Raw genomic sequence first — 16,626 nt, forward strand, 5'->3', positions numbered from 1 at the left:
TTTCAAATTGACTTGGATTGATTTGTAATTTATTCTTTCTTGATGAGCTGCGCTTTACGGCGGCCACTATTAATTCATTAGAGTGTGCTGACACCTGCCGTTCACTGATAGTATTTTTAAACTGTAAGTTGTATAATATCACAAAAACAGTAGATCAGAAGTTTGTGGTCAGGAAGGAGCTGTATTTTAAATAAATTAATAATTTAATTCAACAATGATGCACTTAATTGATTAAAAGTGACAGTGATGTCAATTAAAATGTTACAAAATAATTATATATATAACGTTATACTGTTCTATTCAACGTTCATCAAAGCATTTTGAAAAACCTTATCAGTATGGACTGCTATCTAACTTGGGTTATATGTATATTTAGTCCACTTGATCATCTTATCTTAATTCCAATGTGATAATGTAATATGACAGTTGTAAGAAGGCGAACCGTTTAAAACACTCTAAGTAGACTAATCAAAACTGCCTTTACACGAGGAGTCACCCATAGAAAGGATGCTTGCTGAATCAGTTCAAGCCTGTAAAAGTACATGGTAATATCACACATCAAGTTTGCGGCGCTTGGTCGATTATTGGGCTTGGTAATGCTGCTCCTCAAAATTGTATACATCACATCGTCAGAAGTTGATGACTTTTATTTTGAAATATCCTAAAGTCGTGAACTTTATTTCTCAATTTCACTTTGTAACGCAATGGATCGCCAAATCACCGCTATCCGTCCAGAACATCGATTTGACACTAATAACCTGAAAAGATATCTGTCAGGGAAACTTGACAGCTTTACAGGCAACAGCACTTTAACTCTGCAGCAGTACAGGTAACGTTAAGACATTTCACAACACACATCATTTTTCAAGTGCACTTCATGCAAACAAAACGCATATTTGTTGTTCTATTTTACTTATTTATTTTGAATAGAGCTGGGCAATCCAACCCAACTTTTTACATTGAGACTGCAGATAAACGTTATGTGCTCAGAAAGAAGCCTCCAGGAGAGCTGCTGCCCGGAGCTCATAAGGTAAGTTAACGTTATGTGTTCTGCCTCGCTCGTTGTGTCACAATAATGTGAAACTTAAGGATAACTGATTATCTGTAGAATACTTGAAGTGTAGAGTTTAATGTAATTGGAACGTTGAGTTTAATATAGTTTATTTGGGTCAATCCAACGCTGTTGTGATCACGCAAAAAGGACTTTAATTGGCACCAGCGACTGCCCAACTTGACAACACAACACAATAAAGTTAAGTGACCCCAGTGGTGAACGTGATTTCACAAAGTACAACATGTTCCTGGATCAACATCTAATCCACCAATCAGAATAAAGGTTTAACTTCCCAGATAGCAAACTGACATAGAATCAACGTAGAATCGATGTTTCTCGTGGCGTCGAAACGACGTGGATCTCCGACGTCGATCCAACATCGTTTTGCTCATCGGGTTAATGTTGATCAGGGGGGCAGGGTTTCATATTTTTTTGAAGCACCCCTGGGCGCCGGTGTAGCAGTCGATTCTGTTCCCCTCTGGAATTCCTGTTTCCCCTCCGGTTGCCTGGTCCGTGTAATAAATCCAACCAAATAGTTTATCAGACATTTTCCCAAAGTAACCTAAATTCCGAGGATTTGGCAACACTGCCGCATGCAAATACACCAAACACACCTGGATGTAAGGAAAGCGAAAAGGGACAAATCTCTTGCTACACTGCAGCTTAGTAAAATGATTCTCAGACTCCCGTTTATTGTTTTTTATTCATCTTGCAATTGTTCCTTTATTTTTGTCTTATGTCCGAGTTTTTGCAGTTTCATTTTTCCATTGCAAATTAGTGTAATCTGTCCGTGCTGACGTCCAAACTCGGTTTATTGTATTACTGTTTCCATATAGAACATTTGAACTAATATTCTATTTGATTAATCTGTTTACCTTCTTACTGATAACAGTGGAATATAGTTCCTCATATAGGTCAAAACTATATGAGGAAATTCTAAATTACAAAACTCAAGGTGTTTATCCATTTGTCTTAAAAAAAGAGCAGAAATATTTCATTGGCAGATGTTCCTCCAGTTTCCAAGTTGATGGTAAGCAAAGTACTTTAAGTGATAACTTCTCTACACTGACACGTTTTCTCATGGTAAAGTGAGATAGTGATACACGAAAAAAAAGTCAGTTCTTGTCAAGACACTATACTTAACTGACTTAAAGCAACTAGCACATTTTTTAAATGGGTGTATTCCTTCAATTGGGCCTTTAGAACCTCATTGCAGGTTATTTGTTTAGATTTTATCAATAAAGCTATTTCAATAGATGCAAACTTTATCACATCTCCTCAAAAAACAATGTAAAGTTTAGAAGAAAAGTGGCTGCAGGACAAAAAGAGGCCAGCCACTTTTTATTTTAGAATTAGAAAAAAGCAAGCTTGCTGTTTCAGCTAGATTCTACTGGCCTGGAATGGGGTGGACGTTGATAAATTAAAAAGGCTACTAAGTATTTTCCTTTTCAACATTGCTGTGAGACATAAACTGATTATGTTAACAGCCAGGATGAATTTAGTGGGGAAAGTCACAAGGACCAACAATGTAAATGAGTACATTTATTGACCATTACACAAAATAGCCTATGCTATTCTGACTAAATATGAAGCAGTTGTGTACTGCATTACTTTATTTCACATCATTCTTTCAGACCAAGGCACAGAGTCTGGTAACCAGGTTTATAGTTTATTGAATAAAGGGGTAAAAAACACTATGAATGAAAATTTTCATGTGTGCATAGGGTTCTGATTTATACACAACATTTATGGTTCATTGTATACTTATTCTAATGCATGTTTTGCACACACAAAGATTTTTTTAAGCTTTCAGTGCATACATAAATACAACAACAGCAAGGCATATAATAAAAAGTAAAAATAAATGAGCATAAATGAATAAGTATACGACAGTATAAAACAGAATAGCCAAAGCCTCAAGCACCACATTGTAATCAGTAATAAATCTGATTGAAAAACAAAAAAAGGAAATAAATTTCAAGTTGAAAAACCTCTCGTCTTAAAACTATTTTCAAGTTTAGGATTTAGGAAGGTACTTTGAACTATTTGACTTGCCGTACATCCAGTCGTGCTTCTTGCGCACGTTAGTTCTGATCGTACGTATAGTAACTCGGCAACTACGCAAGAATTGTAGTACGTTTGCATAAAGGGGAACAGACATTCCGAGGGGAACCGAATCGACTGCTACACCGCTATTGGCTAGCGGACCCCCACCTGCTGTTAGCATTCCATTGACTCCCATTCATTTTGGCGTCACTTTGACAGCGAATAACTTTACATCTGAGGCGCTTAAAGACTCAATTTGTCCATTCATTATTTCTAAAGAAACACGAAAATGTATAAAAGGCTCCATTACCTTGTATCTTACGTTATGGTTCCGTAGAAGCAGTTTTTGTAAAAAATAGGCTAACGATTGCGTCATAACCAGCGACCCTCTGTCGCACAGTAGAGAAATTACCGTATGGACAGGAGGAGAAGCTCACAGGCAATCTTTTACTGTCTATGAGGCTATCGGGGGGACGTGGAGGCATAAAGTCAAGGGAGATAATTAATCAGAATACTTGGCCAAATTTGCTCCTGTTCACGCTCGCCTTCTCTGCAAGATTCGGTGGGTGATTCAGATTTCTCTTGGCACAGCGATTAGAAGACTTACAGGTTGCTCACGTGACATCTACGTCATAAAGCTCAGTTTGAGTCTGCGCAGTACGCCGACCCCCAGTGTAACGTCTGTATATATCCTTAACAGGCAACTATTAATACTTTAAAGACGATCACTCGTGAGTTCTCTCTGTGTTTGGTTTATTAGCTTTTCAGCATGAACAACAACTGAAACAAACTGTCACTCTTCTTCAGCTCTGTATATTCACTCTAGATCATTACCAGTCCAACAATGACACCTCTTGGTCATTACCTGTCATTACATCTCCCCCCTAAAAGATGTTGCCCTTCTTAGTTAACATGAACGGTTAAGCAATAACATCTCTCTGGCTTAACAATATTTTGTTTTGTAAAACACAACTGTCTTGTTAACTTCCCACCTCAACGGTGTCTAATGAAAATAAACATTACTACTGTTCTTACAAATAACAGTACATTTCCTTTACAATAACTCAGAACATTTTTTTTTCAAAGTCCATACACCCCATTTTCTTGATGGGATTTACCCTCCCCCTCCTCAAACCCAAAGTCCATAATCACAAGTCCAGTTTGTCTGGGGCTTTGCTCACTCTACCAGAGCGAGTAATGGTCATAGTCCCTTGGGTGGGTGTGGGAGTGTTTAGTGTCTCACAACTGTGTGTGTCCACAGTGTTCCTGTTCTCAGGAACGAACTGGTCAGGGCTCTCAGTGGCAGGTGTGAATGTTTTTGGTATGCCCTGCAGGTGTCGCCGGTTCCTCCTGTGACGGTCTCCTCGTGCCATCTCCACGATATAGGTCCTTGGAGTAGAACTGGAGCTGCGCACGACAGCAGGCATTGTCCACTGTTTCTGTCCATCCAACTTTGTTAGCACCTGATCCCCCGGGTTCAGTGGGGGTAGAGTCCTTACTCCGTTCCTGCGGTTATAGTAATAGGCTTGCCTTTGCTTAGCTGCAGCGTCAGCCTGTCTGATCACATCCTCATTAGGCCAGTTCGGTTTCAGATTGTCCTGCAGGGTGGGCAAGGTGGTCCTGATTTTCCTGCCCATTAGCAGTTCAGCAGGACTGACTCCTGTCGACGAAGTGGGTGTGGCTCTGTACACCATCAGGGCAAGGAGAGGGTCCTGCTGTCTCAGGATAGATTTCACTATCTGAATTGCCCTCTCTGCCTGCCCATTACTTTGAGGGTAGTGTGGGCTGGAAGTTACATGAACGAAGCCATATTCCTTGCTAAACTCCCTCATCTCTGCTGAAGATAGCTGGGGCCCATTATCGCTTACTATCACTTCTGGAATGCCAAAACGAGCAAATGTGGCTTTCAGCTTTGCTATAACTTGGCTAGTAGTGGTTGTAGGGAGATTCAAAATCTCTAGGTATCTAGAGTAATAATCTGATACTACTAAGTAGTTTTGCTTCTTACTCTCACACAGGTCTATAGCCACTTTCTGCCATGGCCTACAGGGCAGCTCGCTGGGTATTAACAGCTCCTTCCTCTGTGTGTTTCTATTTTCTCTGCAAAATGTACACTGCTGTACTGTTTTTACTATCTCATCAGACATTCCAGGCCACCATACAGATTGATAAGCTCTTTCTCTGCACTTTATCAGGCCTTGGTGTCCATCATGGATTCTCTCTAAGATGACCTTTCTCATTTCTGTTGGAATGACAATGCGGTTGCCTCTAATGACCAAACCATCTATCTCAGATAGTTCTCCTCTCACTTGGTAGAAGTCTTTGACTACCTCAGGCACCTTTGCAGCATAATCAGGCCATCCTTTACGGATGAAGCCTATGACCGTCTGGAGCTGACTATCCTTTTCAATGTCTTAGCTCTGCCATCCGGTGAGGTGTGGCTGGGACCTGACTCATGACAGCCTCGATGTGTGCTGCCACCTCCACATGACAGACCCCATCCCCACAGCATGGCTCTGGGCTCCTAGACAGTGCATCCGCCACTGCTAATGTTTTGCCTGGTGCATGTTCAGCTATGGCATTGAAGCGCATTAATCTCATTAATAGCCTCTGGCACCTGATTGGGACACAGTCTAAGTTTTTACTGTTCATGAGAGGTACCAATGGTTTGTGATCAGTAACCAGTCTAAAGCCATCAAGTCCATAGAGGTATTTATCAAACCATTCACAGGACCACACGCTAGCCAGGCACTCCTTCTCGATTTGTGCATACCTTTTCTCCGCGTCACTTAATCGTCTTGAGCAGTAAGCCACGGGCTTCCAGTTATCTCCGTGCTGCTGGAGAAGAACGCCGCCCAGCCCGTAGCTGCTGGCGTCTGCTGACACTATGGTGGGCTTGTTGGCATCGTAGAAGGTAAGTACCGGAGCTGTGGCTAGTGCAATCTTTAGGTTCCTGAACGCCTCGCACTGAGCAGGTCCCCACATCCACTCCTTGTCTCCTTTCAGTAGTTCGTACAGTGGGTGGGCCACTGTTGATAACTCTGGAATGAACTTGGCTAAATAATTAACCATTCCTAAGAATCTTTTGAGCTCAGTAGCATTTTGTGGCTGTGGAAAGTTTCCTATCCCCGCGACTTTATTTGGGTCTGCCCTGATACCTGCCTCGTCGATTAGATGACCCAAAAAGCGAACCTGTCTCTGCTTGAACTTACACTTTGCCTGGTTTAACTTGAGTTCAGCTGCTTCAATGACCTTTAGAACCTCGGCCAGTCGTCGGTCATGTTGCTCCTCTGTCTCTGCATGAATCAAAATATCATCCATAAAGATCTCTGTCCCTTCCAGGCCAGCCAGAGTTTCTGACATTTTTCTCTGGAAAATTTCGGGAGCACTTGTTATTCCAAAAGGAAGACGGCGGAAAGCATATCTCCCAAACGGAGTAATAAAAGTGGTGAGCATCCTGCTCTCCTCGTGTAGAGGGATCTGATAAAATCCACTTGCTGCATCCAGTGACGTAAACACTTTTGGACCAGCTAGCTTTGGCATTATTTCCTCTACTGTGGGCAGGACATACTTCTCCAGTTTCACCGCTGGTAGCGTCGGCTTCTGTATCAATTTTAAAGGTTACTACCACATTATTTACAGGTAAGCCTACAGTCCATGTATCAACATTATCTTCCTTATCCACTGCTCCTAGGAAGTATGTCTGTCCAGGCTGTTCGCTTGTGACTTCTCTCACTGCTTTAGAATGACATTTACGCATCCCAATGTCCTCTTTTGTGACACTTATTACACTTGCTTTTTAATGCAGGACAATGCCTTTCATCAGAATGTTGTGGCTTACCGCACCTCCCACACTCCTCTTTTGTGTTGGGTCCATGGCTGTTGTTCTCACGTCGCTGAAACTTTTTCCTAGACTGTCCAACCTTCCCTTTGACAGCATTTACATTGTCCAGCTGAGCGTCTGGTCGATTGGTTTGAAGATTAACCTGCCGCGTTATTGCCTCTGTCTGACGCACACTTTCAGTCACTTGAGTCAGCGTCAGGTCTGCTTTGAGCTGGAACTGGCGTGAAAGTTCCTTGTCTGCTATTCCCACCACAAGACGATCCCTTATGTGTTCATCTCTTGTAGTCCCGAATTGACAGTGCTCTGCTAAATCATATAATGTCCTAATGTACATTTCTGCCGTTTCTCCGGATTGCTGACTCCGTTGGTAGAAACATGCGCGCTCGTGTATGATGTTGCGTCGTGGAATAAAGTAGTCGTCAAATTTTTTTATGACCACTTCAAATTTCTTCTTGTCATCTTCCTCTGCAAACTCAAATGAACTGAATATCTTTTCAGCTTCACTGCCCATCGCGTAGATCAGCGAACTTACTTGAGTCTCGCCATCATCTTTGTTTAACTTTGTGGCTAACCGATAGCGGCAAAATCTCTGTTTCCACTCTGGCCATTCGGTTGGGCTCTCAAACTTAAACTCGCTCGGTGGGCTAAACTTTGCCATGTCTTCTATAAGGGTACCGACACACAGCTTATTCTGACACCATGTAACGTCTGTATATATCCTTAACAGGCATCTATTAATACTTTAAACACTCGTGAGTTCTCTCTGTGTTTGGTTTATTAGCTTTTCAGCATGAACAACAACTGAAACAAACTGTCACTCTTCTTCAGCTCTGTATATTCACTCTAGATCATTACCAGTCCAACAATGACACCTCTTGGTCATTACCTGTCATTACACCCAGGAAGTAAGTGCTTCTAATTGACTTCATTTTTCTACGTTGAATCCAATGGGTTCGCTGTATCCATTTCTTTTACTGTCTATAATGTTGATCGAACGTCAGGCACGCCATTCAAAAATAACGGAAAATCAACGCAATTGGTTGACTTACCCAGAGCCATTGCTTTTCTAAAAAAACAACAACAAAAAAAAACATATATATATATATATATATATATATATATATATATATATATATAATGGTGACTGAGGCTGTCACTCTTTGCTTTTGTGTTCCACAAAATAAAAGACATGGGTGAGAAGATGATTTATAAAGAAGACAGAAGAACATAGTAGATAAATTTTCAATTGCAATCAAAACTTGAGTTCTTTGCAATATCAGAGATGTGACCTAATGACCTCCATGATTAAATTTCTCTAAAGTTTGGGGGTAATTTTTTTTATCATGTGCCTTAAAAATATTATCTGTTGTATATTTTCATATAAAATCGCAACACTTTATGTAAAACATGTATTTCTTATCTTTTTATTATGTAAATAAAATGTAAAAAAAAAATGCTTTGTGTTATTTAGCATGTGCTATTTAACTAATCCACTTTTAAAAACTCTTTGGATCTACACAAATCATGCAAATGATTTGTGGATTCAAAATATCAATTTTTACTATTTTGTTGTTAATATCCCTTTGTTATATTTACATACAGGACATCTATTGTACATTCGAGACACTTTGTACATTATTATAACAAAATTGAGCACTTGTGACAGTGGAATTTGTATTTGTAAAGAATATTTCAATAAATCATCAAGTTGCAAGCTTGTATTTTGTTTCTTTCTCTCTCACAAACACAATAAAACCTTCTCAAAATCTTTATTACAGGTCCATGAATCCTATTCTACAAATGAAAAAAGTCACAGGCTCAGTTATACCAGATTTATGCACGGCTGCATTTCATTTTGCTCATATTATTGAATAATTTTTTTTCTGAAATGTGTTTATTAGAACTGGACATATTTACAGACTTTATGAGAATAGTAGTATTTGTAGATAAGATCATGGTAGAATGACCTGCCTTTCTCAATTTGAGCAGCTGAGTCTTCAGATATTTTCCAAAAGTGCTTACCTTTTCTATTCTGTTAATGTCTATTCAATTTGCTCTAATTGAAAAAAAAAAAAAAAATCATAATAATAGTAAATAAATAACTTATGTGTAGTGTGCTAGACTAAAGCCCCTTTTACAATGCACGGTGGTCCCAAAACATTTTTTACCCAAAAATCTTTATGGGTTGTGTGTGGATGAACACACAGATTCCGGAAAATCACTGGCAGTGTGAATGAACCAAAATCTAACGATCCGGGAACAATTGCCGGGACACATTACCCGTGTATTATCTAGAACCTCAGTGTGAAAGGGGCTAAACTGAGCACTTGTATACTTTTGTTCTCTTATTTGTAGAATAGGATTTGTGCACCTCAGAATATGAAATGGTGTAACTGTTGTGTTTGCTGGAGAGAATTAGTAAAAAAAAAAACATATATTGTTAGTACTAAAAAAATGTATCTGTGACTTTAAATGTACAAATATGCATGTGTGACTATTCATTACAACATTTCCACTGTCACAGGTGCTCAGGTTTGCTATAATAATACCTTCACAGAACATAATAGTAGTAGTCAGCTATCCATGCAAAGAAGTCAATGTGGTGTACTGTAGGTACAGCTGTCCAGGCCAACATCTGATGTGCTGATCTCTTCAACTGTCATCCCAGGAAACCTGCAATAAAAACAAAATCCATCATACATTACCAATATAACAGGGCTGTACAATCCTGTTCCTGGAGATCTACCTACCATCAGAATTCAGATCTGACCCTGATCCAACACACACGTCTGTAACTGTCAATTGCTTTCACTGATGTGCTGTGAAGTAGATTTGCTGACAAGTTCCACCCTGAAAGTACATCGATAACACAGTGAAACTGTATTTTCGTAGAGGATTGTTTAATAAAGTCACAATATTACTGTAACGGCATACAAACTTCACAATCTCGGGAAGGAGGAGGTGGGAACCGGCGGACAATCAAACAAAGCTTTAATAATAAAATAAACACAAAACAGCGCGACTTCTGAAGTCTCCAAACGTGAGGCTGGAGAAACAGGAAAACAAAAGGAGAAAGATTAGCATAGCTGTTCATATTTCACACAAAAGATGATTTCATCACATTTAACAGAAGTGAAACATTGTGTGATGTTTTCTTTGTGAATACATGTTAAAATGTAATTGAGTTCACAGTGAGCTTGATTGACAGGTGATCTGACCTATCATAACGCCAATGCTGCCATCTTGCCTGACAAACAAATTACCGCATTTTCCGCACCATAAGGCGCAACCTAAGAGCCTTAGGCCATCCTTAAAAATATTTTGGTTTGCAGTAACAGTAATTTTTTTTTTAAAATAAGGGTCGGTAGGTCGGTCTATATTTTTTTTTTCAAGTTTCAATGTAAAAAAAAAAAAGGAAAATTTAGGTGATGGTGATGACGTAGGTATGAATTTAAACCATAGACTGTATAAAAACATGGACGTAGTGTCCGTGACGTCACCCGTAGTCTCCTGAAGTGTGTTTTTGAAGCCTAAAGTGTGTAGAGCGGGCCGTCGCCATCTTGGCAGCGCGTCACCGCGCGACTCTGCCGGACAATCAAAAATGGGCAAAAAGGCGGGAGCTAGTTGCTGAAGCCACACCCACCTAGCACGACGGCAGTGTCAGCAGCGGCAGTCCACCTGTCACTCAAGTGGCTACGCCCTTAATTATGCAGAACTTTAAGTCTTAATATAATTTAAATGGATGAGTTATAAAAAAATTCACCCCCCTCACAGTTGTCATGAAGGGCAAAATTAGCTATTTAGACCAAAATCATTTTTTGAACCAGGCTGTAAACATGTTTTTTCCTGCTGTAAAGTTGGGCATTTTAACATGGGGAGTCTATGGAACTGACTCCCTTTTGCAGCCAGCCTCAAGCGGCCAGTCGATGAATTGCAGTTTTAGTCACTCCCTTATTGGCCTCACGAGAGAGACCGACTTTGCTTTCTTGGGTTGTCACTTTTGTGAAAAAAAAAAAAGTTTCATTTGAGTGACAAGTGTTCATTGAATCGATTGTAAAATCGATTTTGCATGTCTAAATAAGTTTTATACGGCAAATAACACCAAATATAGGTAATATAAGGTGTTCCATTGATCTTTATTAGTGGCGCACGAGATGCGATGACGATGTATGTGGCATTGCATTATAAGGTTATGTTAGCCTATCCAGTTGAAGCCACTACAAAAAAAAAAAAGAGAACATCAATGTGGAGAAGATCTTGTTTACATCAAAACTGAAACCAAGCCGTTCACACAGAACGCATATTTTGCGCATTTTCTAGAGGGACACCGTTGGACTCGCGTCTCGCACAAGAGAGCCGCATGTTTAGAAAGACATGTAAAATTAATGTATTTAACTTAATTTTCTAAAAATATCTCGAGACTTTATGTTGGGTTTTTGTTCCCCATCCCACTGCATCTCATGTTTTTAAATGAAAAAAAAAATTATTCTGTGTGACTGGTTTTCCGCCTTTTTATTTATTTAACAATGCATGTATACATGACGCTGTTTTGTTTATAGTTCTTTAAGCAACTTAATTAATAATAATTGTTCATAAAAATTATTTTAAATATTATGTTGTTTTTTCACAGTCATGTATTCTAATGCTTTGAATAAACGTGCAGTAATATTTTGCTCGATGCGCTATCTTGAGGCCTCAGAAGAGAAGCAAAAAGCTTTTCTTCACCCTAACTGAAATTATTATGCATTTTAAATTCAAATACAATACATATTTAAGTAAATAATTCGAATTTAGTTTTTCAGCTATTTTGACAGCCCGGCGATTCTAGCCCCAATCTGTATCTGTATGCATGAGACCGTCTGAATACCGGCAGAATTCACATTTCTGTTGTAAAAAGAGAAACATTGTGCAGAAGTATTATTTGCTGTTATGCGTGTGTTCGAAGCTGCAGTTGCTGTGTGATGCGTGTTCTAAAAAATAAAAAAAAAACTGGACGCGCTCCGAGAGAATTAAGGCTGTTAAAATCAATGTCCTATTTTCATTTTCGATACTTGTGTTGGTTGGTCCAATCGATTCGTGCAATAGATTTTCAAACATAGTGACAGTCGACACGGACACGGTTTTAGACTAGATGGGAGAAGGGATGGGAAAAGATCTGGGCACAGTTTTTCCAGAACTTCGTGCCAAGTTAAAGCAGTGTCGAGCTGTTTTAATGAATGAAAATTTATTGAAAACTTTAAAAACAATGTTCCTCAACGTCAAATTGCAAAGGCTTTGCAAATCTCATCATCTATAGTGCATAACATCATCAAAAGATTCAGAGAATTTGGAGAAATCTCTGTGCGTAAGGGACAAGGCCGGAGACCTTTATTGGATGCCCGTGGTCTCCGGGCTCTCAGACGACACTGCATCACTCATCGGCATGATTGTGTCAATGACATTACAAAATGGGCCCAGGAATACTTTCAGAAACCACTGTCGGTAAACACAATCCGCCGTGCCATCAGCAGATGCTAACTAAAGCTCTATCATGCAAAAAGGAAGCCATATGTGAACATGGCCCAGAAGCGCCGTCGTGTCCTGTGGGCCAAGGCTCATTTAAAATGGACTATTTCAAAGTGGAATAGTGTTTTATGGTCAGACGAGTCCAAATTTGACATTCTTGTTGGAAATCACGGACGCCGTGTCCTCCGGGCTAAAGAGGAGGGAGACCTTCCAGCATGTTATCAGCGTTCAGTTCAAAAGCCAGCATCTCTGATGGTATGGGGGTGCATAAGTGCATACGGTATGGGCAGCTTGCATGTTTTGGAAGGCTCTGTGAATGCTGAAAGGTATATAAAGGTTTTAGAGCAACATATGCTTCCCTCCAAACAACGTCTATTTCAGGGAAGGCCTTATTTATTTCAGCAGGACAATGCAAAACCACATACTGCAGCTATAACAACAGCATGGCTTCGTCGTAGAAGAGTCCGGGTGCTAACCTGGCCTGCCCTGCAGTCCAAATCCTTCACCTATAGAGAACATTTGGCGCATCATTAAACGAAAAATACGTCAAAGACGACCACGAACTCTTCAGCAGCTGGAAATCTATATAAGGCAAGAATGGGACCAAATTCCAACAGCAAAACTCCAGCAACTCATAGCCTCAATGCCCAGACGTCTTCAAACTGTTTTAAAAAGAAAAGGAGATGCTACACCATGGTAAACATGCCCCGTCCCAACTATTTTGAGACCTGTAGCAGAAATCAAAATTGAAATGAGCTCATTTTGTGCATAAAATTGTAAACTTACTCAGTTTAAACATTTGCTATGTTATCTATGTTCTATTGTGAATAAAATATTGGCTCATGTGATTTGAAAGTCTTTTAGTTTTCATTTTATTAAAATTTAAAAAACGTCCCAACTTTTCAGGAATTCAGGTTGTACAATACTTACTTAAATATAATTAATATTATTTTATTGCTTTTGCATTAGTAGTTTGAAGAGTAAAAAAAAATTGGTCGGTCTTAACGCAAATTTACAATCGGCAAGTCGGTCGGACTAAAAGCAAAAAAAAAAAAAAAATGAGTTGGTCCGAAATTGACAGGGTCGGTCGGGTAAAGGCAAACAAGAATATTTTTAAGGATGGCCTTACATTTTCTCAAAAAACGGGCGTGCACCTGATAATCCGGTGTGCCTTATGTGTACACTGAGTTCCAAAATCTGTAAAAATGTTGTTATGAGACTTTGGTAAGCGCTCTGCTTGATTGACTATCGGACCATTTCCCGCTGACACAGGGACGTAATACGTACAATGGCAGCGATAAACCATGATGAGAGGGAACCCTGCATGTTTGATGACAAAAGCTGTTCAAAAGCTGTTCAAAAGCTGTTCAATTCAGACATAGAAGATGAGGACTTTGATGGATTTGTGGGAGAAGATTAATTAAAAAAAAATGTGAGTGTATTGTTAAATAGGAGGATAAAGTTCAACTAAACTCACTGTTTTGCTTCCGTTACCTTTTCATTTTGTAGACCGTATGTTTTAGCATGCGCCTCATAATATGGTGCGCCTTATGTATGAGTTAAGTACAGAAATAGACCCCATAATTGGGACTGTGCCTTATAAACATTACCATCTTCCGCCGTGAGAGGGTGCTCTATGCTGCTCAGCGGTAGACTACAGGAGCACTGAGCAGTATAGAGCGCCCTCTCGCGGCTGTAGACGGTAATGTTTCTTCTTGGTTCATTTCTCTTTGTTCATGTCAAATTAATTTTGATAAATAAGTCGCACCTGACTATAAGTCGCAGGACCAGCCAAAGTATGAAAAAAGTGTGACTTATAGTCCGGAAAATATGGTAAACTTGAAAAATATTGCATAAAGACGTGTGACATTTTATTTTGTGCTTCAATTAAATATGAATCAATCGGTTCATGTGTGCTGCTTGAACTGAGGCACTACAGCGATCTGTAACACATTAAAACAGCACAAAACGGTATTTATTGTTTGAATTTCTTAAAAAAAGAAAAAGAAAAAAGGAGGCCAAATTTGAAAGCTGAAAACTTGTTTCATACCAGAAGTGACCTTCTCTGTCTTCTGTCTGTGTGTTGTCAGTTTCCTCTTTGGTCCAGGATGTATTATTCGCTGTGTGAGAACAAGGTGTGTACTGTGAGAGCAGCATGGCTTGTCAGACATAGCAACAGTATTTAAGGAGGGCAGTTTTTTGCAAAGGGTCAGTTGATTGCTATGATCAAAGCTGTCTTTAGCGTCATATGATCCTCCAGAAATCATTATAATATGCTACATTATAATATGCTACTTAAAGAAACACTTCTGATAAATATGAATTAGGGCTGTGAATCTTTGGCAAGGCAGCGATTCGATTCGATTACGATTCATAGGTTTTCGATTCGATTCAAGAACGATTTTTGCAAATTTAGAACGATTCAATTAGATTCGATTCACAATTAAATTCGATTCGATTCGATTATAACGATTCGATTCTGCATTCTTTAAGTGCATTCATGGGATTATTTAAATGCTTCTACTAAATTTTTTAAATGCTTAGTCAGGGGGCAAATTACAGTAGCATTTATCGTTAGAGAAACATAGGTTAGAAAAAAAAAACTTTTGTCCATTGTTAAATGCTAGTTTAATGATGCGACATGGCATACGTAAAAATGTATGTAAGCCAAGTTTTTAAAAAAGAGCTTAAAGAGTATTATGTATAAGCTAACATTTTGTCACACCAGGGGCGTAGCCATAATTTCAGAAGTGACAGAAATGTCAAATACAATCATTTTATGTATGTAGCCTATATAATAATAATAATTATTATTATTATTTCTTTTTTTACAAGGAATTATCTTCTTTTTTAATTACTTTTAATTAGCTGTAATAAATCAAATACACTGCTGGACAATAATCAATCATTTGTAATCTATATTTTTTTCCTAATGGCAATTTTAGGATTGTTTTATATACTAGGCTACATTTAATTAGCAATTATTTAAATTTTCTGCACAAAATAAGGTAGAAAATATACTTTATAGTTTCTGTAGTGTAATAAATGTCAATTAGCACTGCATCATTCATAAATTGTTTTTTTTTTTTTTTTAGTTTCATCAGTTCATTCTGCTTTTATTCAGTTTAGCTGCAGATATAGCCTGGCACGTCTATGAGAGCGAGATCGCTTCTCTTTCAGTGTGAAAACATCTTCATCTCTATTTAACTTTTCCTCTCCATCAGCGAATGATTCTGAGAGAAAACGTGCCAGATGTCTGTTTGCTAATGAAACAAACGCTAGGCTACTTTCATGCATATTATCAGATAAATCTCGTGCTCTTATTTCAAGGTCGTTGTTAATGCTGTGGTTAATTTGAAAAGTTTCCTTCGTATATTCGGTTCATCCGCATTGTTTAAACACATTTATCATTTAATGGATCTGTGCGTATGATTTAGACACTTACATTTCTGCTCCGTCCATGCAATAAACACAGCTGTCGACGGCTCCGGTAACTCCGTCGGTAAGATGCAGAGAGCCATTGACAAACTACAGAAAAGTATAAAACTATTTCACGAGTCCTATAGATCACACGTCAGCTGCTTCAGAGACGAACGGAGTGCGAGAGCAATCCTGTGACAGTCTCAGTCGGTAAACAGTGGAGCGCGTGAAGGACAGATAAGAGGCACGATTCACAAACACTCTTCAAGGTCTCCATTAATTTGTGCGTGTAGTAATTTAATGTGTATACATTTTGAAAGCATTGAATCGCTATAGAAATCGGGATTCATTCGATTCTTAGCCTTTTGAATCGATCACTGTCCAAGATCGGCGATTCACGATTCATAAATCATGTTTCAAGATCGATGCATATGAATCGACAGGGTTTGTAATCGATGCATCGAGAAAACGAATGAATCGTTACACCCCTAATATGAATTTTAAAAAAACAGCTGTTTTATATTTTTGTGTAAACCGTTTATAACAGCATAGAGTTTATTTATTTATTTTAAAGCTTGATTGTTATATACAGTAAGTAGTCATTCAAAAGGCCCTTTTTACCGCTGCCGCGGCGTGTGTAAAGTGCATTTGCAGCTTTTGACCACTGAGTGTCGCTTTAACCACAAGTTATCAAACAAGCGCATCAAAGCACATTTTCGCAAATAGATGTCAGTTTTGCCTCGCTGATGTGTTACAT

At 38.9% G+C, this 16,626-nt stretch overlaps 1 protein-coding gene across 2 annotated transcripts in view; it reads left to right on the forward strand.

Annotated features, from left to right (window-relative positions):
- Window positions 1-616: 616 nt before the first annotated feature.
- acad11 (acyl-CoA dehydrogenase family, member 11) overlaps window positions 617-16,626 on the forward strand; it is a 145,461-nt gene continuing 129,451 nt past the window's right edge. Inside the window, exons 1-2 of one of the 2 annotated variants that reach the window (XM_059524414.1) lie at window positions 617-829; window positions 931-1,030. In XM_059524414.1, coding sequence (XP_059380397.1) covers window positions 705-829; window positions 931-1,030 — 225 coding nt within the window. In that variant the 5' untranslated portion in view covers window positions 617-704. The remainder of the gene's footprint in view (window positions 830-930; window positions 1,031-16,626) is intronic. The other variant, XM_059524413.1, reaches the window with a different exon arrangement.

Source organism: Carassius carassius, chromosome 35 (genome assembly GCF_963082965.1).
Source record: "Carassius carassius chromosome 35, fCarCar2.1, whole genome shotgun sequence".
Classification (NCBI taxonomy): Eukaryota; Metazoa; Chordata; class Actinopteri; order Cypriniformes; family Cyprinidae; genus Carassius; species Carassius carassius.